The following is a 27,863-nucleotide window of genomic DNA, read 5'->3' as shown; positions in this document are numbered from 1 at the left end:
ACCCGATTCCCAAACATTCATGCCTAAATTAATAGCAATGCCAATATTGATACAAAAGTACTTCCAACTGTCATGAAAAATGTGCATTAATTATTACTCTCTGATGCCTGTTTTCAACCAGCTACCATCTTGTTACCAATCATGGGATATATGAAGGGACTTCACTGGAAAATGATGATCTGGCCACAGCTTTTCATAGTTCATTATGTTTACTTAGTTTGAATGAAATTGCTAAAGACTGCCTTTAAGTAACTGTCTTTTGTTTGGGCTACTTGGTGTTCTAAGGTTTTCTGGGCTAAAGCTAGGCTATTTTCCCTGTATTTTAGTCAGTTACTTAAAAGATTTATATTTTACCTTTTGAATCAATGATCCTCTGAGGAATATCACATTTAATTGAAATTGTTAGAATGCTGGAGTATGGTGTGTCATCCCCCCACCCCCAAGCATAAGAACTATTATTGCTGTAAATGTTAACATACCATATGATGTGGGTGAAAGCACATCCGAGGTTCAGACATGGCTGAGTCACTTTGTCCCAGCAATGATGAGAGAGTCCAGGAAGTGCTTCTTTCAAACAGGCAGAATCAGATTTTATTTCAAGCTACAGACAAGAAAGGTTGATTGACAAGCAATCAGCAAAGCTTGTTCAGAGCTGGAAAACCTCAGATGGGTTTCCAAATCCTTTTATACATACAAGTAAATGAGATAATATTTCCACAATAGGTAACCACCAGAAATTCTCTGTATATGTCTACTTAACCACTTCCTAGAATTAAGGCTGTGTGGACAGTTTCCCCCCACAGGGCACCAAACTTCCTCACAACACCATATTATGAAACACATGCAACAGCAATCTGGGCTCATGCCTTTGTTGCAAGGATTTTTAAAGTACATGTGGCCCACTCAAATTGTGTCCAAGAATTGACAGACGCAGCAATGGAGAAAAAGGAAGTGGTATTTTATTGCTGAGCAATAATGACCCAGTGGAATGATTTCCAAAGACTGGGCGCCGCCAAAGCTCTAGCGCCCTAAGGCTTTATACCTGAGTACATACATCATAATACATGACATAATCGTATATAATCGCATATGGCAGCAAAAATCAAACCAATGAGCGCATGCATAAACCTTGCCCCTGACCATGTAAAGAATCCTCCCCAACTTCTGCTTTCCTCAGACGGTACATCAGCCTGACCTTTCCCCTGAGAAAAGAAACGTATTTGCCCATTACAATGTTGGTAACCCTCCTACACACCATCTGTTATAAACAGGGACACGGTGGTTAGCGTTTTCCTGTTTTTAGCCGCTGAGGGGCTTGCCTGGACGGAGGAAAGTACCAGCACATCAGATTTATTGCTTCCTACTATGTTGGCGAACCATTGAGTGCATTAGAAGAACGGGGGGGGGGGGGAGAAATGGGGCAGAGGTCATTTTGGATTTCTAAAATCTAAGCATTTAGCTCTGCAGAAGCCTTCATGATTCAAACACCCTTCGTATACATGGATATATAGAAATCATCATAAAGATATATGGTTATATATGGATATATGATTATATAGAAATCATAAAGGTAAAATTCATCCAGGTAGTCCTGCTTCACCTTAAGCTTTTGATGCTAGCAAGCATAACTGAGATGGAGATGGCTACACAAGATGGAGTCGGTCTTGCTCATGCATATAAAAATGGATCTTGCATTGGCCCATCTCACATATATGCAGCCTTTTCAATAATTATAAAAATGTAGGTATAAAGTTTAAGATTAAAATAGCTTACACATAAGTTTAGAAATCTGCAATGAAGTACATAATAAAAAGTCTGCTATCCACTTGATTTTAAGTTCATCTGAGAAATCAAGAAAATTCATGCTTCCTAACTGATGGTGGATGGGGAGAGAAATGGGAAAATGACATGGGAGTGTATGTTGGAAGAGGTCTTACTCTTTTTTTTTAACAGGTCTTGCTTTTAAGATTAAACAATGCAGTTTTGAGATCTAAAGCAAATGCCAAAGTCTGTATCAGTATATTGGGATGCCTCAATCACAATGGAGATAATTTTGGAAGGATATTTGACTTTGGAGAAATGCTGATAAGGAGGAATTGTCCAACTATGTATTTGTTTAGCTACTGCTGATCATCCTCTGAGACACAAGAACAAAACTTTTAATTATCAAGGGAGGGTCTGAATAAACTGACAAAGCCATCTAAAAGGACTCAGGTTACTGAATCAACATTAGATACACTTTGGACCTACTAGTGTCTGTTCTAAACCTGGTTTTGAGAACACTTGTGGGCCACCCTGAGTTATTTGGCATATTTAATGAAAATGCAACTCTACACCTATTTACTGGCACTGTGGGTTAAACCACAGAGCCTAGGACTTGCTTATCAGAAGGTTGGCGGTTCGAATCCCCGCAACGGGGTGAGCTCCCGTTGCTCGGTCGCTGCTCCTGCCAACCTAGCAGTTCAAAAGCATGTCAAAGTGCAAGTAGATAAATAGGTACCGCTCCGGCGGGAAGGCAAACAGCGTTTTCGTGCGCTGCTCTGGTTTGCCAGAAGTGGCTTAGTCATGCTGGCCACGTGACCCGGAAGCTGTACGCCAGCTTCCTCGGCCAATAAGATGAGCGCCGCAACCCCAGAGTCAGCCACGACTGGACCTAATGGTCAGGGGTCCCTTTACCTTTTAACCTGCATTGAAATACATGAGGCTTACTTGTGAGTAGAAATGCACAGAATTGCAATATAAAGCACTTTTAATCCAAAATGCACCCATCTGTGAGCTAAGTCGCTATTGTATGGATAAATTTCTAAAATGGGAGTTGGTGAAAGTCAGCTTGCTAAGAGAGCCAAACTTCCTGCCTCCAAATTAGAGAATGCCCCAAGCCATTTTGATACCTGAGGCAGAAATTAAAGATCCGCCTCCTCTGATGGCAGTGAAAAATGTATTAAAACAACTGAATGTTTGGTGCCTTTTAATAGTACCTAAAATCTGCTGCTTCGCAGTGCAATCCTATCTTTTCTTACTCAAGCCCCACTGAATGAATAGAGGTTTGCAGCCTTAGCCTGCCTAACAAGAGGAACAGTCATAATCCTCGTTATTAAAGACTTAGCAAAAGTTATTTTGTACATATTCACAGTTCTTACTTATTTCTTCACCTGTTCCACGTCTAAGCGTTCGACCATTGAGCTCAGGTTATAGAATTGTGCTTTCCCCTCCTTCCTTATTTCTTTCCCCACCCCATGGGTGGACTGATAAAAAAAAAAAAGGAAAACCATCAGCAAGCCTGAATCCTTGGATTGGCAGGGGAAGAGGCGATTGGTTTGTCTCCACCCTTCCCAGGCCGACGAGGAGCCTGAGTCAGCCTGGCCATTAGCTTTCAGTTTCGTTTCTTCCGGTTCAGAGCCGATAGTCTTGCAAGCAGGTAAGCTGCAGGCTGGAGGGAAGCCGGGCAGGCGGATTTGCTGGAGCTTGTTGGTGGGAGCGGAGGCGAGGAAACGACCACCATGCCTAAACGCACCGTCAGGGAGAATAAGGAGATCGGAGAGCGGTTCCTGCAGTTCCTAAAGGAGTCTGGCAAGGAAAAAGTGAGCAACAAAAAAGAGCTGACGGCGATCTACAATCAGGAGTTTCGGTACAGGTTAGTAGACGAGAGCGATGGGGGGCGGGAGAGGTTCAAGGATGGCGGAGCGGCCAGCATCTCTGCCGCGTAGGAGGCTTTTCCTCTCGGCTTCCTGGCTTTGGAATGAAGGGGAAAGCGCTGGAATCCCTACTGAGCAGCAAGCCCAGGCTTGCCCAAAGTGGGACCGCTCCCCCGGGCCTCTCGCTTCATTCAAACTCGCCTCTGGGTCTCCTCGGTGGAGCGGAACTTCGCGCGCCCCGACGCCTTTCCTTTTTGAGTTTGGCAAGCAGCAGCGGCTGCGTTCTCGGCGCAGCGCAAAGGCGCATCCGTGGCGCAAAATGGGGCACGTCGGTGTACTACAGACGGCCGTGTTCGAGGGGAGGGAAAATGCTGGGGTGGCTTCTCTCAGTCGTTCAGCCTTACATATTAGCGCTCGAGAAGGAGGTTCTGAGGAGAAACACAAGAAAAATGGAGCAAGGATGTGGGGTCGAAGGGAGGGAGTCAGACGGTACTCAGAGGAAGGGTAGTAGGCGAAGGAAAGGAAGGGCCCCGAGGAGAAGATTGGGTGGGTTGGCCTCCAGGATAAGTAGACCGGTTTCAGAATGGTTTGGTTGAAACATGCAAGTTGGACGGCGAGCTTTTCCTGTTGATCTTTAAACATGGCCTTCTCTGGTGGGTTCAGAGCAGCCTACAGCCATGTTTTCTGTAAAGTACCAGACCTTCAAAGCACATTCCCTTCCCCACCCAAAATAATAAAAAAGGGAACTATGGAAACTGTAGTTTGCCCATCCCAGGCCTGTCATTCACAACACCTTAAACGACAGTTCCCAGGATTCTCATGGTCTGACGTGGCTACCGTTGGGTAGGTTGAGGTTAGGAAGGCGGGTAAAATAATTTCTTCCCATATTCCCAAAATAAAGCTCTCAATACACAACTTTGTTCTGTTCACCTCAATCTCCCAGTTCTCAGGCTCTAAATTACGCAACAGAAATGAACACACAAGTGCTCAAACAAACCCAACAACACCCAGGACTCCCTATGAAAATTGTGCATTTGTGGTTTAGTGATGCAGTGTAGCTGATGGAGTTATTGGGCACTTGCAGACAGTCACTTTTTGGGGATGGGAGCCAATAAAGTACTTGCAAATTCAGGCTTTGACACTTGCGTGTGACCAGAGTCCTTACCCCACCAAAACAGGACATTTTGCAATGAGGAAAGTGACAGGAAAATGCACTGGAAAGTGTGGGGTTAACAATTTTCTGATGCAACAGCCCGATTCATTGGCATCATCTAACCTCCCCACAAACTTTATTCAAAGAAATTGGGGTAAATTCTCAATAAATTGGCCATCGGGAAATGACCAAAATAGGAAGTGGAAATGGCAACACGAGAGTTCTCTGTCACAATGAGGCGCAGTCTCGGATGGTGAAAAGGCAGAAGAGGCTAAAGATTGTTCAAAGATTTTATAGATGAGTTAGGTGGGATGGGGAAGCCACATAGTTTGGCTCATTGCATACAAGCCAATTTCTTCCTCTTTGAAGCTGCTTACAGTGACTGTTGTGTTGATATGCATCAGATAGAAGTGGACTATTGCTCATAGGCTGACAACTGCTTTAAAAATAGCAATTTCCCCTCTTTGGGACGATTTTCTTAAATGACCATTTTGGATGTTGGAAAGGAATTTCTCTACTGCGCTCACATTTGTAATTTTGAAAGAAAAAAAATGGAATGAGAAGAATGTTTTAAAAGATAGTGTAGGCATCCCCTGAGAGGGTGTTTTTAAGAATCTGGGAGCACAAGAATGTGGCTGGAGAATTAGAGTTTGGTTTGGAAATTGGTGAACTTGTTGGAGGAGAACCAAAGGGTCACTTTCAGATGTTGTAATTTCTAGAAGGTGGAATTTATTGTAGAAAAAGAGCAAAAGGGACCAAGCTGTGCCATGCCTTAAAAAGATTAATGATTAGTGTTCCTCAGAACAGAACCCTATCTGTGCAAATAACATTGTTTGTCTTACTGGTAGGAAGGCTGTTATAAATGGTCAAGGTTTAAGCTGCTAAAAGTATGTGACCATTCTAGTCTGAGGTAACTGGGCCTAGGACAGCAATGTTATTGTGACCTCCCTTCTCCTTTTCAGCAATGTGGAAATGAAAAGGAGTGGGGTATCCACAGACAAGATAGGTGTTTCTGTATGTTTGGAGTGCTCTTCATGGGGGGATGGGGATGGGACGACTTACATTGAGCATTGTGTATGCGCAAAATCCTCCCCTATAAGCAGAGCATTAGAAAAATGGAAAGTAAATCTCCTGAGCAACAACCTAGTTCTAAGGTAAGAAGAGAAAAGCTAGACAGCCTGCTCTACCTCCAGCTGAGGTAGCCTTTTAATCCCCAGACTGCCATCACAGGCTAGCGAAAAGCCATTTTACCCTGAAGAGAGGACAGAGAAACCTGTCAGTTAACCTGATTGAAGAGAGCAGCATGAAAATATCAGGTAACAACAAGGAACCAAGCTGCTGCTTAGCAAACAGTTTATTGTTTGTTCTGTTTATTGTATGCTCACAGTGGAAAGGTGTGAGGTCAAATTTTCTCTTCCTCCCAAGAGCTTTCCCAGGCAGCACACAGAGGAGATGCTCTGCAAGGAGTTCCTTGCTCTACTTCGTGGGCTAACCCAGAAATATTTCTCGTCTGTAGCTTTCTGATGTCAAGGAAATACCGTAAACAACTATCTGGCTTTTAGAAGACATCTGAAGTCAGCCCTGTTTAGGGAAGTTTTTAATATTTGAAGTTTTATTCTGTTTTGAATGTTCTGTTGAAAGCCGCCTAGAGTGGCTGGGGTAGAAATAATCTATTATTTATTTATTTATTTATTTGCTGTCTGCACAACCTGCACCTCACTTTTGAATACAGAGTGCTTATTAATCTTCCCTCCCTGCACTCTTTCACTCAAGTTGGGGACCAGCTGGCTCATCAAGCCCTGAAATCTCCCCCTCTTCCCACCTCAGTGTTACAGGCACTTTAGCACTCAAATTCAGGGTTGCTGATGCAGCATGGGAAGCGAAGCTTGTAAGAAACAACAACAAAATTTTCCCATACTGTACTGCTCAGGTTGAGGACTACAGCTACCAGGGCCGCCTTACCCATAGGCGCTAGGGGTGTGGGGTGCCAGGCTCTCAGGGGTGCCAGACCAAGAGTCTGGGGTCCGAGAGTTGAGTCCAGGGAAGAGCCCGCCCATTGGTTGGAGCACCGCGGCAGGCTCTTCTGCTGCAGGTGACTCTGCGTCACGAGTTTCAGGGTGACTGAGCCAGCAAGACACTGAGACGACCGGCCGGCTCCACCCTCCTGCATGCCTGGGACTGAGCAACTGGGGGAGGGGGCGCCAGGTGGATCTTTGCACCCCGGCGACGCATATGCTTCAGACAGCCCTGACAGCCACTGAGCTAGCCTTCCCCATATATTTTAATGGCTTGAAGCAGCTTCTCCTAATTTACCTGAACTGTTCTGTGCCAAATGAAATACACTTCAAAGAAACACAGTGGAAGCTCGGGTTGCGAATGTGATCCATGCGGGATGCACATTTGCAACCCGCATCTGCGCACACGCGGGTTGCGATTCAGCGCTTCTGTGCATGCGTGGCCGCCGAAACCCGGAAGTAACCCGTTCCAATACTTCTGGGCTTCGGCGGTCCGTAACCTGAAAAAACACAACCTGAAGCATCTGAAACCTGAGGTATGACTGTACTTTGGTTAGCTCCTGGCAAGACTTGTATGCACAGGATTTTCAATAAGTAGCTAAGTTCAGATTCTTGGAATGTTAAAAAAAGTGTGTGGGGTAGGGAGTCGCAGCACAGTAAAGAAAACACATAATGGCACAAGACTGCTTTTTTGTTTTGGCTGCTCCTTTGGAATTTGTCTGATAGGAAAAGGCTCGTTTTTCAAGGTCATTTGCAAGGGAGTTTGTCTAGGCTCAGTAAGCAAGGAGAGGGAAAAGTCACATTGAACTTTCCCAGGTTTTTATTCTGAAGAGCCTGGGAAGCGACTCTTACATTTCTGAATATTTGCCTGAATTGTTTGGTTCATGTTCTCCAGGCCTGTTAGCTCCTCTCTTCCCACCCTGTCTTTTAAAAAAGAAATCCTAACTTTTTAATTATCCAAAATGTAACAGTACAACAAAATCGGCATTCTAAAACAGTTGGTTAATCCTATCTTTCTTTCCCAGGAAGTCCCAAGTATGTAAGACACAATTGTCTAAATTTACAAGTAGGACATGAGGCAAAGAAGATGAGTAAACAAAACAATAATGGTTCTCTTCTACACTCAGTTTATATCAAAACTGCCCAAGCTGCTACAAACTTTTAAGTTTTTATTGAAATCCTAATGGAGAGCAGAAAGTAGTTTAACCAGGTATATGTAGACAGTCATCCCAGAAAATATAAACTGTATACCAAGATGCATATGCTATTTACCAATTTGTGGTTTTTGTTCATTGATTTGAATGTCATGCATTTAATGTATAAGCTTCTCAACCAAACAGGATAAATAAACAGATTCAGAAAATAAGCCAAATACTGTACTCAGAAGTTGCACAGAAACTCAACAATTGCACAATGATTTCTGCAACAATTTAGCTGTGGAGAAATTGTTTCTGGTAGTGTGGAGCTTCCCTGGAACTTTTACAATTCATTTAAGCTTCTTGATGTACATTATATTTTAATGTACAGTACATATAATATATTGGAGTAGGGGTTAGTGCATGTAGGGTATTTGCTAATTTCTGCCCCCTCTTTGTTCTGTACCTTTTGGGGAGGAATGCACTTCCTCCTTTTTATGTCTGTATAATATTTTCATGTAGATCTCCAAAGACTGTAGGCAATTAAGGCATTCACAAATCAGTTGTATTTACCATATTTTTCCATGTATAAGACTAGGTCCCCCCCCTAAAAATGTCAAAAATTAGGGGACATCTTATACAGAGATACATCTCCCTCTTTTTCTTAAATCTGACTCCCCAAAAATAGGGGGCATCTTATACATAAAGGTAAAGGGACCCCTGCTTACATTGGGGCGTCTTATAGATGGAAAAATATGGTATACAGATCTACATATACTTCACTCTTTTGAGCTGTTAGAACAGAATTGGGGAAGGATTATAGTGTCAATTGAGTCTAGGATTGCTGAGAAAAGATGGCTACTCAGGGGCCACTTCTCTTATAAATTCCAGAGGGGTAGCTGTGTTGGTCTCTTCAGCAAAATTACAGACATACATTGTGGTACCTTTAAAGAGGAACATATTTAAGATCCCATTAATTGTGGATTAGAGTCTCCTTCATCAGGAAAGTTCACAAAAGCTTATTCTACAAAAAAAGTAGCTGGACTTTTAGTTTACCACAGTACTCTCTCTGCTTCGATAACAAAGGAACTTTATTAAGAGGAACTTTAAAAGGGGACAAAAAGCAGTTGGATGAACCCTGAAAGACAAACAGTTTCACACATAAATACACAGCAGATGTATTTGGCCAGCAGATTTGTGACTGCCTGCACATTCAGAGCAAGGCAAGGCTCTTGTGCCTTTAAAATACAATGAAGGCAGAAGATTTGTAGTTTTTCCTGCTGCAGTGATGCAAGAACTTACTAGAAAAAAACCCCTTCTATCAACTGTATTGGAAAAGGGGAGTTCCTATGTGTACTGAATTAGATGTTAATCCATCAGAATAGTCCTGCTCAGTTTAGCTTCCTTTGTTGAATAACGGTCTTCTTTCTGTTTCTTGTGTTGGCAGAGAGGATGTTAGAGGACCTAACTTCTCGGCTGTTCTCTATGCACTCTGGCGCTTTGGCCTTGCTGGGTTCCATCGGGACTCTGTGATGTTTGGAACGGTGAGAGATGATTATCTTATTGATTTTTGACTCCTCATCTGATACATTGTTTTGAGCAGCTACTAGGCCTGAGAGAGACTGAAACATATGTCTCTTGAGGCCTGTTAAAGTGGGAGATGGTACGGAGGCCCAGTACTGTATATCTTTAGGGTCTACCCTCTCCCACTCTCTCTTTTGCTTTACACATTTTTTAAAATGTAAATCTTTCTCAGTTTACTTGAACAATAACAGTGGTGTCCCCATATATTATTAATTCATCCATTTCAGCTCTTTAGACAGCAAAATCAACTTGTTTGACTGTACCCTGTCAAAAAATTATGGTTCCCTTTTGCATTCTTGGGAAGGAAGAAACCAAGCCACCCTTGTACCCAGATTTTCTGTGAGAGGGAAGCCTCAGAAGCCACAAGCCCACAAAAACTAAGGGAACACAGAATTCACGCAGTTAATTTACTGGCACCTGCCATTGACACATTTCAAGGCTGTTAATTGGAAAGAGCCTCGGCTTGAGACTCCAGGAAGCAGCTACCAAAAAGTGTAGACAGGCCTGAGTCGAATGCACTGTTGTTCTCACTTGGCATCCGGCAATTCCTTCTATACAGGACAGGCTGGCTGGCCCAACAACTTTTTCCATTCTCGAGTCTGCTTCTCCCTTAATTGCTGTGCTAAACCCTTTTCCATTGAGCAAGAAGCTGCCAAAAGCAGAACAAAGAAAATATGCGCAAATCAGTAATTTACACAAGTAGCTGCACTTAGATTATTTGACACGGAATAAGAGTTAATCTTGCTCCAAAAGTCTTGGATTTGCTCTTGTTTGTTTTAAACCAGAGAGGATACGCAGCTCTGAACACAAGTTTCCATCTAGTATGTAGAGATGGGTTCTACTGAAAATATCCCCCAATGGTGGGGCACTTTGAGACGGCTCCTTCTGAAGTTGGATTGTATTGAATCCAAAGTATGACCCATTATGAACTCCCTGCTTCCTGCTATGAACTTTATTCTCAGAGTCTTCCAGTTGTTCATGGTCACTACACTTTGTTCCCCTTGTGTAGGTAAAGAAAAAAGTAAAGTTTACTGATCAGTACTGGAGACCAAGCTATGATGCTGGAGATCAGCCTAACCAGGACCAAAGCCCAGGTGCTGCCCCAGCTCCTCGCAGGTCACGTGCTAAGGACAGGTAACGAAGGAGATGATGAAGAGTTAAAAGACTGGGATTGTGTGTGAGCACAACTTTCTAGTACTCTGCATTTCAGAGATAGGTCTTTGCATTCCCGAGTCCCCAGTCCTACCACATAACTGAAAATCGGGCTGGGGTTGGCCCTTGTTTTCAGAAACTGGAATCTTCATCGTTATTTAATAAAAAGTTTTTGGACCTCTTTGCTGTGGAAATAAACTTGAAAACATAAACTGTGAGCTCACTCTGACTAGCTCACTAGGGGTAGATAATCAGAATCCATTTAGCCCCTTATTCCTCGCTTATGGCTAGAGCAAGTGCAATAAATTATGGGAAATGCAAATGTCCTTAATTTACATAATGCAGGCTATTTATATTTGCACGGAATTTGGATTTGTGTATGTGTGTCATAGTATACATGCAGCCTTGGGGATGTGGAAAAAGAATTCTGGTCTTTACCTTAACTCTCACAAAAGCTGGGCAGAGCAGGGAGCTCAATACAGTCTTGCAAGAAAATAAAATTTGAAAGCAACATTTTAAATTCAAGATTCTCAAGAAGCCAGTCACATTGCCAATAGCAGGGGCATTCCCAGGGGCCCCTCAGCTGAAGGTCTTATGAAGACAGAAGGACCTTCACAAGTATCCTGGTCCTAAACTTCCAAGGCCTTTGAATGTAAAAAGCCAATAATGACTCAGTACTTCAAACTGGATCCACTGTGCTGTTGAGGCAAAATATGATGATAATTATATCTAGTCCTGCTTAGTGTTGGATGAAGTTGTTAGATTACTAACTGTACTTTTAGCAGCCTTCAGAGACATGCACAACATTCTACCATAGTCTAACCTGGAGAAAACTTTGGCATGGATAAGTGAGGTCAGACTATCTGCTGCTGTTTGTTTGTTTGTTATATTTTTATCCCACTCTTCCCGCAAGGAGCTCAAGGTGGCATACATAGTGCTCTTCCCCATTTTGTCCTCACAACAATCTTTTGAGGGTAGCTAAGGCTGAGAGCCAGTGACTGGCCTGAGGTCACCCAATGAGCTTCAGGGCTGAGTGCAGATTTGGTTGGCATTAAAAAGTGTTGCTGTAATGGGTTCAGTTCCTCTTTTTGATACTGGGTCATTATATCTACTTCCTGCTGTACAATAATGTTAGAATATCATTGACACCCTCTGAATAACTCCACATCAGAACATGGGACATTATCTCGGAGCAATTGCAGATGTGTATATAGGATAGAATATTTTAGGAACTTGTTACTTTGCTGTTTCAATTCCCTAGAGCCGAATTGGTCTCCAAGAAGCATGGAGTGGACATTGTTTCGAGTTGTGATGGGGAGAATGGTAAAATCAGTTTGCATGTGTCTCGAAATGAAGTAAAGAATATTGTAATAGAGGTACAAAATAATGGAGAAATTGAAGTGACGCTGTCAAGTTTCAGAAAACTACGTGGACGTCGTGAATTTATCTTTGCTTATAAACAGCTACCTGTGAAATTACAGCCAGGTAACTTATGTGCTTATTTGTTGAAATGTATTGGTTAACCCATTGAAGGGGATTAAACTGGGTAACCATGAGATATGTAAAGTATCTCACTAACGTCCAATTAAATAGTTGCAAAAATATTGTTGAAACCCCTTAAAACCCCAAAAGTCAGCTCAAAAGGTATTTCCATTCATGTGAAATATGCTCAAACTTGGGCTTTAGTGAGCCTCCAAGGGAAAGTAGTGCCAGTGCGGACACAACCAACTTACAAATTATTCAAGCAACTTCTCACCCAAACTGAAAGGACTGTGAAAGGACTTCTCTAGCACAAAAAACATAGAAGCCTTTTGTATTTATTATTTTACTAGAAATCCGGAATTGTCATTGATATATATTAACAGTATTGTTGTTGATATATATTTTCTTGGAAATTGGAGAGTATGTCACTAAATGGGTGGTGGGTGTGGGGCAGTGTCTGAAATGTCATTGAAGATGAATTGAGGGTCAGTTTGAGTTAGACCCTGATTCAGTTTGCTGCGGTCTGTGGTTTGGCTTGGGGTCCAAGGCAAAATCTATTTCAGAAAAACTAAGCTTAATTCTTCCCCCTTTTCACTATATGGATTTCACCCTTTTTTTACCTTTTGACAGAAGTGGATGAAATTTGCAGGCATAGTAATCCTTCTGAGTGGATAAAGCCTACCAGATAATAGAGATATAGATTATGGGGATTTTGTGCTGGGCATATTTTAAAATTTATATATTTTTCTCCCTCCTGAGGGGATGAATCCTGCCAAATTATAGAAGGATAAGGGCAGTCTTTACTGTTTGGAAGAGTTACTCTCTCCTAGCATTATTTGGGCAGTTGTTATGAAAATTAACAGATATGAGAGGTATCCCTAGGTAAGAATCCTGCAAAATTGCAGCCAAATAGGTTGAAGGTTTTTGCTATGCACTTTTTTAAGTTGGTGGGGAGGTGCTTTTTTAAAATTGGTGGGGAAAACAAAAAGGGTCTTGTTCTTTTTTGGAAACAAATTTTCCCTCAGTTTCATGGAATTGAAACCACCATGGTAGTGAAAGGGAAAATCTGATCAAAACTATGTGGAGAAACCATATTGGCTGCCCCTCATCCTCCTCCAGAATTAAAAAAATAAAAATTAAATTGTTTCCTATCACTACCTTTAAGATGACACATAAAAGCACCAAAAAAAATTCCTAGCATGTTTTGTGTGTGTTCAAGAAGCAAATATTTTATATTCTACTAGATGAAATATAAAATAAGTTACCACAAACCATTAACATTTTCTGTTTACTTGATACATTTTAAAACCAGATGATCTGTTAACAGTTAATAAATTGCATTACATATTCTGGAGCGGCATGTATCTCAGTCCCCTGATTTCAGATATTGTTGTTAGGAATTACACTAGAAAGACTGAGAAACAGGCACCCTCCTCTCTCCTCATAGCTTGTACTGTTAAGAGGCTTTGTTACTTTCAGGAGAAACGTATAGCATCCGAGTGCGCTGTCAGACAAAGGACTACGGATACTTTCCTGTCACCATGATGTTTGATTTTGATAGTGTGCAGACTGGACGCTTCACCATTGGACGTTTCATGTCTGCTGTTGCTCACAGTAAATTAGAAGAACAGCTGGCTCCCTCAGCACCTTACAAGCCATACCAAGCCAAACTGCACAAGCCACAGGAAGTTGAGATAGTGGAAGGCATTGCACCAAAAAAGTACGTGGGGATTCTCTGTTAGTGTTGTGTTCTCTCTTTCTTCCTTCTTTGTCAAACCACTTCTCAAATTTATACTCTTTAAGAACTCTGTCCTTAACCAGTCTTGCTGTCTCCTAGCTGTTTTTCTCCTGCCATATAACACTCCTTCCTTCCTTCCTACTTTGAATTACTCAGTTTCTTAAGTGTTTTCCTTTCTGATGTCTTTCCCAGCTGATGTAGATTCTAAAAACTCTCACCTTGACGCTGTACAGCACCTAGCTTTCTTTCAGTGCTAAATAAATACACTGGAAGTCAAACAATCCGTTCTGGAAGTCTGTCTGACTTCCAAAACATTCAGAAACCAAAGTGCAGCTTCTGATTGACTACAGGAAGCTCCTGCAGCCAATCAGAAGCCACATCAGACGTTTGGGTTCCAAAGAACGTTCACAAACCGGAACACTCACTTCCGGGTTTGGGAGCCAAAACGTATGAGTACCAAGGCATTCAGGAGCCAAAGTATGACTGTAATAGGCAACATCTGAGTTGTTGCGTGGAGCTGGACTTCAGATAGAGTTAGACCTCTTGCCTGTTTATGTCCTTCCATAAGCATTCCAAAGTCTTCACCTCATTCTACCTCCTAAATCTTCCTTGAGATAAGTCATTCATGAACTATCTAGGTGGGGGATTGATTGATTGATTCATGCATGTGTATGTAGCTCAGAGCTTTCCAAACTTTTCATGTTGGTGACACAATTTTTAGACATGCATCATTTGCGATACAGTAATTCAGTTTTACTAGCAAACCAGAGGTTAAACTAACTTCTTTCCAGCCCCGGGAGGAGTGCGGGGAGTGTTCACGTGACACACCTACACACTGCAGCCGACACATTAATGTGCTGCAACACACAGTTTGGAAAGCTCTGCCTCAGCCACTTCTCATCCAGTGAGACTCAAACATGTAGATGGCATCCGCAGAAAGAGATAATATTGTGTCTGAAATGTCAGGTGAAATTTTAGCTTGTGTATTGATACATTTTTTTTTAACGATATTTGCTCTCAAAGCAGCTTACAATGAAAATGCACAGAAAGGTACAATTATAATACAGATAAATTTTTATGGCTATCTCTTCTAGTCTCTGTCAGTTGATGGCATTGTCCATATTCCAGGCTTTTCCTACAACGGGAGGGAGTCGAAGGAGCTGCTGCTTGTAAATATACCACCTCACTTTGAATTATCTGCATCACTGCATATCAAAGCACTGTCTATAGTGTTTGATCTATGGTTATTGTTCCACAAATGCTAGGAACCACTTGGTATAATCATCAAGAGGTTGACATGCTTCTGTGAATTTGGCCATCCATGTAGAGCTTTGAGAGTTTCCTGGATCTTCCTTGCAATTGCCCATTCTGGGAATTTGTGGGGCATTGTTGAACTTGCAAGTAAAGGATGCAGACTGCCTACAGGGAGACTGTGCAGAACCTAACATTCTATACCAGGAATCAGCAACCTTTGGGGGCCTATGAGCACATCTGCAAATTGAGGAAACTGTCACAGCCGCTGCTCATGCCACAAGCACTGCAGCTGCACACATGTACTTACTGGTTGCTGTAGCAGTCAGGAGACTCCTGAGGAGTAGACAAGTGCAAACGGATGCAATTAATTGACTTGCCTCCCAGCCCACAGACTAGATAAGAGGGCTTCTGCAGGACAGCAGGCCAAACATATAAGGGTCAACACCAAAGGGAGGTGGTGGGTCACCAGAGGGTGAGAGTGCCACGCCCTTTGATTCTGTATCATTGAATTAATTCTCCTGTGAGAGAAAGTGAAGTATTGCTCGGTCGTAACTGGAATTGCTTGCTTGCTGCTCAGATTGACAGCTTACATGCTATACGGGAGTTAGCATTGCTACAACTGGGGGTTGTCCTGTTACACATGACATTAATCAATAAAACCTTGCACTGCTTTTTGCCCCTCTAGCACTTTGAACTATGACTTTGAGCAAAAAATACCGCTGCAGCACTACATCTACCCAAAAGACCTGAAGTATCAGGTAGAATGCATGAATAATGGTCACGCACCCAAAGATGGCACCCGTGAGAAGATTGCACAGCTCCAGTAAGACCGCCCCCCTCCTCCAATGTTTCTTCCCTTATTAAGCGCATATTGCTATATTTTTACAAACTGTGAAACAGTGGAACAAACTCCCTTGGAAGGTGGTGGACTCGCCTTCCTTAGAGGTTTATAAGCAGAAGTTGGATGGCTACCTGTTGGGGGTTCAGTGCATTTCCTGGTTTGGGATGCTGCTGCAGTAGTTGATTTCCTGTATTGACAGGAAGTTGGACCAGGTAACCGGTGAGGTTCCTTCCAACTTCATGAATTGAGAAGGTTAAATTTGATTTGATACTATGATTCATTTCCATAGGAGCGACCTGAAAGCTGCCTTGCAGTTTGACAACTACAGTAAGAAGTTTCATCTGCTCCTTTACTTAGAGGAGATCCAAATGGAGGTGGACATTCATCGATACGATCAGTCCGATGTTTGCATGGAAGCAGACAAGAATAGTCCGTTTCTTGTCCTGACGGTAAGCAGCAGACAAAGAGTTCTCTTAGAGAAGAGAGTTTCTCATATTGTGTGAATCATATGTAGCAGTTAGATCAGGGATGTGGATTGGACTTTGGCTTGCATGTAGTGTGGGTTGGGGCACTTGCTGGCAGGCCTGGGCTCCTCTCTCCTACCATCCACACTAAAACACACAACCTTCCCCCTCCCAGCACATTAAGATCCCAGCGCCTCTCCGCTGATGGACACTAGGAGGAGCTGAGGAATACCCTAATGTGCACTCCTCAGCTGTTTCCAGTACCTGGGGAGGTGAGAGCAGATCTCAAGGACTTCATGGTGCCCCTTTCCTTTGGTGCTGAGGAGGAACATGCCAATTCAGTGCTGAGCAGTGAAGAGAGTGGTAGAGGTGAACAAGTTGGAGAGCAGGAAGGGGGCAAGCAAGTCAATGTAGAAGTCAGCTGAGGAGGCACCAATGGAAAGGACCAGATTGTGTGCAAGATGCCGCCTTCCCCTCTTCAGGTAGTTATTGGGAGCATGAAGTTAAAAGGGCATGGTTGCCTCTCAGACTGGGTTCTGTTTTCTGCTCTAGGCACCTGGTGTGGCCGAGAACCGCCCATCAGTCCTGAGAGGTGATCATATTTTAGTAACATTGGCTGAAGAACGCAAACGGCACCCAATTGTCCAATACAAGGGCTATGTCCATGCTGTGGAATGGGATAAACTCAAGCTGGGCTTCTCTGACAGGTGAGTCCTCCGGCCTGAGGCTTTGTTTAGACCTCCTTCCATTGAAAATGGAATTAAGATTTCCAACTCAGGTGTGGTTACTTGTAATTTTGTTTTTGTGGACATGTAGCAGATGTAATTCACAACATTGCAGAACCTGCTCTGCCTTTCTTCATCACTTGGCTGTTAAAAGCAAAGGGATATCCTTTGGGTCAGGAGCTGTCAAACCTAGATTTTCACTTGCTAGAGACACCATCAGATGGACAAAACTCAAGAGATGCAATATTGTAGACAGGCAAAAGAAAGAAGGGGAAGCAAAGTCCAGGAGGTTGGTAGACAGTACTGGAAAGCAAATTCATTAGTTCCAGCAGGTCAGGTGGGACCAGCAGATGAAGTGGAGCAGTTTTGGTCTGTAGCCTTTTGAAGAATGGCTGAAGCGGGTTGGGGGTGGGATTGCCCTGAAGGTTAAGGGGGAAATGGAAGTAGTTGAAAGGGAAAGGGAAGCAGTGTAGTTGGATAGTTTGACTTTATGATTGGCCTGAATTGGCAGCAGGTGCTCTCAAGCGGATGGATTCAGCAGGTGGTATTGTGTGGGGGAAGGGTATGCAAGTTGGAGCTAGAAAGGTTGGTGGAAATTGGTAGCCTGCAAGAGTGACCTGAGATCAGTGATGCCCAGAGCTTGTTGGTAATTTATTCAGCACCCTTTCCTTTTCCCAGGTTGACATCTCGCTTCATCAATAAAATGAAGTTTGATGTGAACTTCACCTTCTGTCGTCTGCCGTTACGAGTCCAGCATCGTGCCGTTGACCTTGCCCAAGAGAGGCAACTTCAGAACCTGCTATTCCCAACTTTCTCACTGGGACATTCTCTACTCACTGCCGGTCAGCTGCTCAAGTGAGTGTATGGAAATGAAGCAGGGAGAGATTGGAAGTGGACAAAGGTCCCTTTCTGCCATGGAAATGCCCTAACTTTATGGAGGTCTTAGAGCTGAGGGTTCATATGAGTATGTGGTATGAACGTGCCTTTTTACTTTCTCTTTGCCCTGCGCTTTGGTACCTCTTCTTTTTTCTCACTCACTCTTCCCACTCACTCTTTCAGATTATATGACCGGAATCTGGAGAGCAACCAAGAGCAGGTGAAAGCTGTCTGTCAGGTGGTAGCAGGCATGTCCAGACCAGCCCCGTACCTTATATTTGGGCCACCAGGTACGGGCAAGACAGTCACTATGGTGGAGGCCATTAATCAGGTGAGGAGAGAACTTGATCACTGTGATTAGATTAGCATTGAGTATACAGTGGTACCCCGGGTTACAGATGCTTCAGGTTACAGACTCCACTAACCCAGAAATATTACCTCAGGTTAAGAACTTTGCTTCAGGATGAGAACAGAAATCGTTCAGCCGCGGTGCAGCAGCAGCAGGAGGCCCCATTAGCCAAAGTGGTGCTGCAGGTTAAGAACAGTTTCAGGTTAAGAACAGATCTTCAGAACGAATTAAGTTCTTAACCCGAGGTACCACTGTACTATTAAATGCGGGAGAGAAATAGACTTGCTTAAGAGTATTGAAATGATGGAACTGGGATACTCACCTAATTCAAGAATCTTGCAGAAACCTAACTGGTTTGTTATCATCCCAATCTTGCATCCTGCAAGTCTGGACCAGTCTCAGGGTAACTCTTGAGTCCTCTGAATGCTACCGTTCCTTATAAGCCTGGAAGTGTTTTCTTTGGCTGGCCACCAGTCCCCCAGTATTATTTCCCTATTCTACTCAGGTACTAAAGCATGTTGAGGGTTCCCACGTGCTTGCCTGCGCCCCCTCCAACAGTGCCTCTGACCTGCTCTGTCAGCTCCTCCTGAAACATGTGGACAGCAGGAAGATCTACAGGATGAATGCTAGCAGCAGGGATTACCGCACCATCCCTGAGGATATCAAGGTATATACTAGTTCCATGTGTCCAAGCTAAATGTTCTGTCCTACCTAGGGTTCTTTATTCACACCTCTCAGGGTAGTAAGCTTGTAGTACCCTCTTCCTCCTCGGATACAAGGTGAACAAGGATGTTGCTAGAGCCCAGCTTATGCCTAATACCTGTTTTTGCTTCTAGCATGTCTGTAACTGGGACAAGAAACTGGATTCTCCCGTCTTTCCTAGCAGGGAGATTCTAGAAAACTACCGAGTGATCATCACCACCCTGATAACAGCAGGAAGGTAAGAAGGCTCAGATATCATTCAAAAATGACAAATGTGAATAGGTGAGAAGTGAAAATCTGTATGTGTTTGCATATGTAGTGGGGAAGGCATAATATGTTTAGATGGAAAACTGTTTTGTTACCATTGTTGCCACAAAATTTTAAATAAACCCTTTCACATTCTCTTTGCCAGTCACCACTGAAGGAGATGGAATACATAAATACATGCATCATTTTATTTGTGTTCCGCCTTTCCTTAGTTAAAACCATGCTCAAGGCCGCTTACAACATAAAAAGTTACATAATTACAAGCATAAAGTAGTCCTAAGCAATAAATAAAACATTGAAAAATACACAACCACGTTAAACATTTCCACATTAATCATAATAAGATCTAAAATAAAGATAGAAAAAATAATCAATAGCAGCAGCATCCCCCCTTAAAAAAATCCCTAAATAACAGCCCTCAGGTATTGCAGCTGGCAGGACTTTGCCCTCCCAGGCCAGGTGGAAATGGTCTGCAAGGAAGGGAGCAGGTATTCACAGCCAAGATGGTCTTTATTAGCTATTTTTGAGAGAAAATGTTTTAGTTGTCAGTTGATGCAATTCACCAAGACACCAATCTGAAGCACAATTCTTCTGGGCATGTTACATTGCTATCTGTGAAACCTAAAACCAGAGTTAAGACCATAGTGACACAGCTGCTACTGAAGGCCCTGGTTTAGTACTCAGGACGCCACATAACTGCTGTTTGCCACCATGTGAATGGAATCCAGACCAAAACAGAAATGGCATTTTTGGTGGCAGCCATGTTACATAGAATCACAGACTTGGAAGGGACACCAAGGGTCATCTAGTCTGCCCTGCAGTGCAGCTAAAGAATCGGTGACAGATGGCCATCCAACCTTAACAACCTCCAATGAAGGAGAGTCCACTTTCCAAGGCAGTCCATTCCACTGGCGAACAGCTCTTGCCATCAGAAAGTTCTTCCTAATGTTTATTCGGAATCTCCTTTCTTGCAATTTGAACCCACTGATTCTGTTCCTACCCTCCGGGACATCAGAAAACATGCTTCTTCCTCCATCTTCCATGTGACTCCTCTGTTAAATGGCCACTTGATGTGCTTGTCCTCTAGCTGGGAAGTCAGATATCCTCCCTGTGCTCCCTTTTGTTTCTCCTGGCTAGGGTGGTCTATGCTCAGTTCCCTCCGGGACACTTTACTCATGTCTTCATCGATGAGAGTGGTCAAGCTGAGGAACCTCAGAGCCTGATTGCCATTGCAGGTGCGTTTTCTACCCTGAAAAGGATTGTCATTTCTGTGGGAAACGTGTTTTTTTTAACATGCTGGTTTTTAATTGACGGAATGCAAACTTTCATTTTATTCACTAAACTGACAGGGTTCATTGTGGGGCAATTGCCTTGTCATGTATGTTCTCGCTAGCATGTTTCACTATGTTCAGCCCCCAGAGTTCTGGAAGGCCCTGAATCGAAATGTTTCTTCCTAAAATGTCCTTCACTCATTTTAAACAGCAGTTAGCTTATCTTGTTTGCTTTCTGTATTTGCTTCCGCTGTTGATGATCAGGCTGCCTTTCCCAAAACACATTCCAGGTCTAGTCAGTTCTGTAGTTCTAAGCTTTATTCTGCTTTAGGGGAAAGCAGATTAAAGTTCAAGCCCCAGGACTCTGCTTATGGACCAGACTGAGCAAATGGCTAGAGCCCTGTCTTTTTCTCCTCTTTCTTTAGGCATCCTAGCCATGATGGACCCAAGGACTAATGCTAAAGGAGGTCAGCTGGTTTTGGCAGGTGATCCCCAGCAACTGGGACCAATCCTGAGGTCTCCTCTGGCTAAGGACCATGGCTTAGGTGAGTAAGGAGCAGGTAGCAATTTTTTAAAAACCCACTGACATGTATTTTATTTTGCTTTGCGTGGCATTTCATGCAAGTTGAGGTATCTGTTCTTAAGGTTGGGAAGACGAGGAGCATAAATCATTTGAGCTCTGTGCTGAAATCTTCCTAGTGGGTTTTTAAGTGGGCAATGGTTGATTCGACCAAAGGAGTCTCTGTGCAGACTCCTCCCTTGTTGAACAGTCTGCTTCTAGGCTCAATTCATACAATGCCAGCAATACAGTTGTTGCAGCGGATGCAACCCATGTGGCAAGTTGAGGAAGAACCAAGGCTCAGTGATAAGAGAATGGGGGTTGCCTGCAGAAGGTCCCAGGTTCAATCCTTGGCATCTCCAGATTAGGGCTGGGAAAGACGCTTGCCTGAAATGTGGGAGAGCTGCTGCCAATCAGTGTAGACAGTGCTGAGCTAGATGGACCCTTGGTCCAGGCTCAGTAAGAAGCAGCTTCCTTGGTGCTTCTTGAGCTGTTTCTGCAAAACTGCACCATACAGCGGGCAATTATGTTAAGTGCATAAACAAAACATTCTGAAACCGAGAGATTTTTGCAAGTTGACTCAAATTATGTGAGCGTGCTTCACACAAATGGCTTGCCCTTCTTGAGGTTGCACCCGCATCGTTCTTGTTCTTAGCAGCAACTGTGCTGCAGGACAGGCGCATGAATTGGGCCTTAGCATAAGAGAGTTCCCAGCCCCAGTCCCTTGCATTCATTTGGAAGCTCTGAGCAGCATCTCGGCTCTTATAGGACTTTCCCTGCTGGAGCGGCTGATGCATGAAAACCCACTGTACGCAAAGAAGGATGGGAGCTACAATCCACAGTTTGTCACTAAGCTGCTGCGCAACTACAGGTACATTCACTGCTCTGCCTCAGGATTCCAGCAGGTGGCGCAAAAGTGTGCCTGTATGGCTCTTGCCTATTTAATGTAACACAGGTTACATTAGGTTGACTTGAGTGGGATTCCTGGCTTCTGTCTTCCCAATTCAGGTTGATAAGTGGACTGGGCCAGCTTCTTAAGAGACTATAGCAGAAGTGGGGCCAGCCAATGCTTTATACTAATGCAGAAATATTGCCAGTTACTGTTAAACAATGATCTTCTTGCCCTAAAACACAGACAAAATGTTTATTTTACTTGAGGGTAAGATATCAGAAGAGTGACTTGAACTAGGGACTGGAATGAGAGATTCAGGTCTGGATCCCAGATGTTTATAGACCCATTTCATGGAAGGAAGCCACTGCCTTCAAAGAATAGCAACATCTAACACATTTTTACAAATTGCAGTCTGTAAACGTCGTGTTTTGCACTACTACTACCCTTTCCTTTTCAGAGGGATGGCCTTCACACAGAGGCAAGTTTTGCCTCTCCCACAGCCTCTTGGCCCATTTCCTAAAAAGAAAAGCACTCGCTTACCTTCACACACTCAGCTCCTGCCAACTTGTGAAAGTTATTTACAAATGGCATGGCATGGAGGCCGCCCATTTACCATTTGTATCTAAGTGAAAAGGATCAAACGCTGCTGCAGCACCAGTGGGCCCATTTTGTGTAATGTGGCATTGCATTATTATGAGCATAAGAGGAAAGTGACTTGCCATGGTCCAAAGGATCTTGTATGTGCTAAATTATTGTCTTCCTTGCCCCCCAGGTCCCATGCTGCCATCCTCAAGTTCCCCAATGATAAGTTCTATGATGGGGAGCTGCAGGAGCATGGCAACCGCCTCATCACTGAATCCTACTGCAAATGGAAGGAGCTGGTGAAGCAGGTGAGGAGCAGTAGGCACCTGGGAATTCTGCCATAGGCATGAGCACAGCTGAGTCGGCGTGCTTTCTCCTTGCAGGGGTTTCCCATCATCTTTCATGGAGTCTGCGGGGAAGACCAGCGTGAAGGGAACAGCCCTTCGTTTTTCAACACGGCCGAGGTTAAAGTGCTGACTGACTACCTCAAAAAACTGCTCCTGGAGGAGCAGGGCAAGAAAGGCATGTCTTGCATTTCCGCCAAAGAGATTGGAGTCATCACTCCATACAGGAAGCAGGTGAGATCTTCTGTTGGTCCCAGCTCACTGAACAAGATTCCCTTCCAGGAGTCATGGAAACTTGGACCCTCTTCACTGGCCAAGTTGTCCTCCAACTTATCTGGTTGCAACTCGTTATATGCATGCATGTGGTCAGTGGAAGGATGCACTCTGCTGTAGACAGATGCCATGGCTGTTACGGTTGGAGCAGCTAAAAATGTGGTGTGGCAGTCATATAACTTGCTTTTGGGTGGTTGCAGCTAGTCATGTGTGGCCCAGGCCATGTCTTGCATTCTCCATGCAGATGCTGTGAATAGTTGTGCTGTGTAACCTCAAGGCTCCATCATGTCTTGGGTTTCTGCTAAAGGTAGCAGTGACTGCAGGGCCAATATAATATAGCCTTTGCCCAGGGTCTGAATCCTTCCTGCACCACTCCCATCATCTCTACCAGGAATATCAGACCAGTTACTCCCACTGCATCAACAGAGAATTAAAGGCTACCCTGCCCATATGTGGCAGGGAAGATTTCTGAAGCCACCATCCCTATTTAGTGGCCCAAAGGAATTCATCCATTTGCTAAGGGCATTAGACAGCAGACGTGCAGCATTCTTGCCTGATAGAAACTGAATTGGACAATAAGAATGAGGGGGTGCACGAATAACTGGTTTTGCTTTTCTCTCCCAGGTGGAGAAGATAAGAAAAGCCATTGGTCTGGAACTAAAGGGTGTGAACGATATCAAGGAACTAAAGGTGAGACTTATGCTTTCCTGCCAGTCGTGCCGAGGGAGAAATGGTTTGGATATATATTCACATCAGACATGGTGCATCTTAAATAAGAATAGCTTTGTTGCACCCAACCAAAAATCCATCGGTTCTGATACTTGTGTGTCCAACAGTGGCTAATCATATGGTCCAAAAAAGTTCCCAAGTGAGGTTTTGTATGATGAAGTATGCCTTCTTACATCAAAGTGCTGTGGGAACAGAGTAAGCACTGCATTAAGGACAGAAACACAATAAGTTGCTTTATATGGAATCTGACTATTGGTCCATCTAACTCAGTATTGTTTACACCAGGGCCTTCCAGATTTGGCTCTCCAGCTGTTATTGGACTACATCCCTAGCTAGCAGGACCAGTGGTCAGGGATGATGGAAATTGTAGTCCAAAAGCAGCTAGAGACTCAAGATAGGAATACCCTGGTCTACACTGATTGGCTTTCAGGCAGGAGTTTTCCTCAGCCTTTCTAAAGATGCCCTCCAGATGGTGATTGACTTACAACTACAGCATTGCCATTATCTACGTTGATGGGAGCGGTTGTCCTGCAACATCTGGAGGGCAGCGGGATCAAGCATCTCAGTACCAGTAGGAAGAAGGCCCCAAGCTAAGCTGCTTGCCTTTCCTGAGTTTGGGATTTGAAGATTTATTTTCCTAATCCTTGTTATCTGGCTATTCTTCTTCTCTCCCTCCAGGTTGGCTGTGTTGAAGAGTTCCAGGGCCAGGAGCGGCGTGTGGTGCTCATCTCAACAGTGCGCAGCAGCAGCAATTACTTCAATATAGATGAGGAGTTCAGCATAGGCTTTCTTCAGAACCCCAAGGTACAAATCTGGGCACATCATCCTATAATCTTCAGAAAGGCCCTTGTCGCCTTTCCTTTGGGATCCAGGGCAGGTCAAGAAACACTACACCTGCGTTCCTCCCCTCCAGAGATTGCGAGAGAAGCAGTATCATTTGTGGCTTGGCTTGGTCATAGTGTGTTTCTGAATGTAATCTTCACTTACTGCCAGGCCAGGTGGATTCATTTTTCTTCTTTTTCTTCTCTCCACTTTCAGCGCTTCAATGTGGCCATTACAAGAGCCAAGGCACTCTTGATAATTGTAGGAAATCCGGCTACTCTCAGCAAGGATCAGTGCTGGAGCGAGTAAGTGTTGCCCTCCAATTCCTACACCCTCTTATCATAATAATAATAAAAATATTTTTTTATTTATACCCTGCCCTTCCCAGTTCAAAAACTGGGCTCAGGGCGGCTAACAACAAATTTAAAACACATAATTGTAAAAGCAGCATAAAATACAGTATAAAAACATGAATAACAATAAAATTCAAAATTCAGAAATCAATTTAGGGGAAATAAGCATTAGATGACGCGGGTGGCGCTGTGGGTTAAACCATGGAGCCTAGGACTTGCCGATCGGAAGGTCGGCGGTTCAAATCCCCGCGGGTGAGCTCCCGTTGCTCAGTCCCCGCTCCTGCCAACCTAGCAGTTTGAAAGCACGAAGTGCAAGTAGATAAATAGGTACCGCTCCAGCGGGAACGTAAACAGTGTTTCCATGCGCTGCTCTGATTCGCCAGAAGCGGCTTAGTCATGCTGGCCACATGTACATGCTGTACACCGGCTCCCTTGGCCAATAAAGCGAGATGAGCGCCGCAACCCCAGAGTCGGCCACGACTGTTGTGCCTGTAGCCTGGGCGAATAGATCATCCTGCCCCTTTGGTTTTTTATGAACATGAATGTGCCATATCTTGAATCAGACTGTTGGGTCATATAGCCTGGTGTTGTCTACTCTGACAGGCTTCAGCTTACCAAGACCTCGATGTAAAATCTTTTCCAGCCCATGTATTTGATATGCCAAGAACTAAACATGGGATCTTGTTGTTGCAAAGTAGGTGCTTGCCTCTGTGGCTCCCTGTCCTGGGGACATGCGATTCTAATCACAGCACACCCTTAAGCAAGAACTGATGTTGAGGTATACTTCATAGCCAATGGTTACTTGAGAATTAGAACATGGGCCATTTCAGGAAGCAGTGAGCTACGTCTGAGCAAGAATCCCCTCGGCTATTCTGGTTTAGCGCAAATATATCCTTTTAAAATTATTCTGACTTCCTCTAAAGCTCACGGGTCAGGCTGATGGCATTAACACTACTATTTTACTGGCGCCCCTAGGTTTCTCAAGTATTGCAAGGACAATAATGCATGCCGAGGATATTGGTATGAGGCAGATGAGAATGAAGAGGATGAGGTCCTGGTAGAACTCGCTTCTCTCTCCTTGAATAGTCAGCCAGAAGGTAAGAGGCGAAAGTGATCTAAATTGTACTCGTTATTTCATGGATGTATAGTAATCCTAAATGCATAGCAACTAACCTGAAAAGCCTTTTCAGAGTTGGGGCAGCCCAAGGAGGCTGCTCAGTTGACAGTTCTAGTAATTCTCTGCTAGGTTCCATCTGTGACTTGGAGAGTGGATGAGCAGTTACCAAAATAAATGCAACCATCTGAATCTTGTTGAAATACTTCCATGGCTGTATTTTTTTCCAATTCCCGTGTGCTCTACAATGGATAGGGTTGCAGAAGCCACCCTTTCTACCTCCCAGCTTTATTTAAAAAGAGAAAGATCAGCATTTTGTTCAACCACAAACCCATCTGACCAAAGCCAATGTTCAATTTTATTTTTGCACATTTTCTGCAAGGGCTCATCATCAATTTTCATCCAAATGGGGGGGGGGGTGTTGATTGTTTAGAAATCCTGCTTTCTTTCTAAGTGCGTGCACACACACACACACACACACACACACACAAACAAAATGTGGACTTTGCAACTCACTTCATATATTTTGAGGAATAAGGATTGCAAAATAACATAGCATAAATGATTTTTGTTGGACAAAGTCCTGTGTATTTATTTTTAAAAAGTGCCTATCTTTTAAGTATCAGTGCAAGGGGCTGCACATTGTCAAGGTGATGGGTGCTTGAGCGCAGAGGAAAGTCCTGGCAGCTGGAGCTAGGCAAGTCCTCACAATGCAGCACAGGTCCTTCTGCTATAACATATTCCCCACCAATAAACTGGCAGCACTGGAGCATGTCAGATCAACTTGGAAGCAAGGGCAAACTAAGGAAGCACTTTCATTTGCTCTTCACCTCTTCACCTGGTTTTCCTTCTCTGCAGGCAACAATTCTGGTGAGAGTCACCTCCAGCAGCAAGTGGACCCAGAATGGCCACATGAGCGCTGAGGACCTGTACTGCCTTAAATCCTGGTACTGCTACTGCAGCCTGCATTCTTGAATAAGTTATTTCTCCTGTTTACATACTGAAAAAGCAGATGATGGCCCAACTATAAATGAATCATGTTTGAGCTCCCTATTACTATTTATCTCAGGGGGTTAAAGCCAGAATTTTATAAAGAAATCCTAATTGTGCAAGAGGGAATGCAGTGTGCCGTTACCTGCATACACCTAATGCAGTGTAAATTCACTTTCTTGTTGTGCAAGACTTCTCTGCATTCCTTCCTTTTGTGTCCAGCGGTGTATGAGAAAGGGCTGGTATTAGTTTGAAACGCAGATGTGCTGGATTATAAAGCAATCAGAAATAAGAAAAGACCTGGGAATGGCACTGAGTGCAGAGGCTTAACCTCTCCTTTTGAAACTGGCAGGAGGAAACCCCCCCTCCCTTTTTGCGGTTCAGAGACTGACAGCTAGATTTCTATTTCGAGCTGCATTTAAAGTTTATCATGAAATTGTTTTGGGGGACCAGGGGGAAGATGAACCTTAAATCTTAAACCCTTCCCATTTCCAAGACTGTATCAGATTTTATCAGGTGTTTTTTCTACTGGATTGTCATTAAAGCTTCTAGAATTTACAA

General features: G+C 43.7%; 1 protein-coding gene across 2 annotated transcripts; it reads left to right on the top strand.

Moving 5' to 3' along the window:
* Positions 1-4: 4 nt before the first annotated feature.
* On the top strand, positions 5-27,863 carry MOV10 (Mov10 RNA helicase). 2 transcript variants are annotated; one of them, XM_083745407.1, is made up of 23 exons: positions 3,548-3,634; positions 6,305-8,013; positions 9,387-9,483; positions 10,533-10,657; positions 11,937-12,160; positions 13,637-13,877; positions 15,835-15,972; positions 16,280-16,439; positions 17,007-17,161; positions 17,858-18,034; positions 18,239-18,386; positions 18,910-19,071; positions 19,241-19,344; positions 20,511-20,608; positions 21,070-21,189; positions 21,972-22,074; positions 22,868-22,985; positions 23,061-23,255; positions 23,919-23,984; positions 24,702-24,827; positions 25,062-25,150; positions 26,174-26,295; positions 27,171-27,863. In XM_083745407.1, exons 3-23 carry the CDS (start codon positions 9,472-9,474, stop codon positions 27,233-27,235), a joined length of 2,748 nt encoding a protein of 915 aa, XP_083601533.1. In that variant the 5' UTR covers positions 3,548-3,634; positions 6,305-8,013; positions 9,387-9,471; the 3' UTR covers positions 27,236-27,863. The 2 variants fall into 2 exon arrangements, with proteins under 2 accessions (XP_083601532.1, XP_083601533.1); XM_083745406.1 differs by lacking the exon at positions 6,305-8,013 and having other exon boundaries at positions 5-3,634.

The sequence above is a fragment of the Podarcis gaigeae genome (assembly GCF_964106915.1).
Source record: "Podarcis gaigeae genome assembly, chromosome: 6".
Classification (NCBI taxonomy): Eukaryota; Metazoa; Chordata; class Lepidosauria; order Squamata; family Lacertidae; genus Podarcis; species Podarcis gaigeae.
The sequence above is the reverse complement of the archived record's forward strand: the minus strand, read 5'-3'. Positions and strand labels throughout refer to the sequence as shown.

Coding starts and splice junctions, on each gene's coding strand:
- MOV10 (XM_083745406.1), top strand. CDS start 3,501: ATGCCTAAACGCACCGTCAGGGAGAATAAGGAGATCGGAGAGCGGTTC. Junction 10,658..11,936: donor AGGTCACGTGCTAAGGACAG/GTAACGAAGGAG, acceptor TCAATTCCCTAG/AGCCGAATTGGTCTCCAAGA. Junction 20,609..21,069: donor GAGCCTGATTGCCATTGCAG/GTGCGTTTTCTA, acceptor CTCTTTCTTTAG/GCATCCTAGCCATGATGGAC.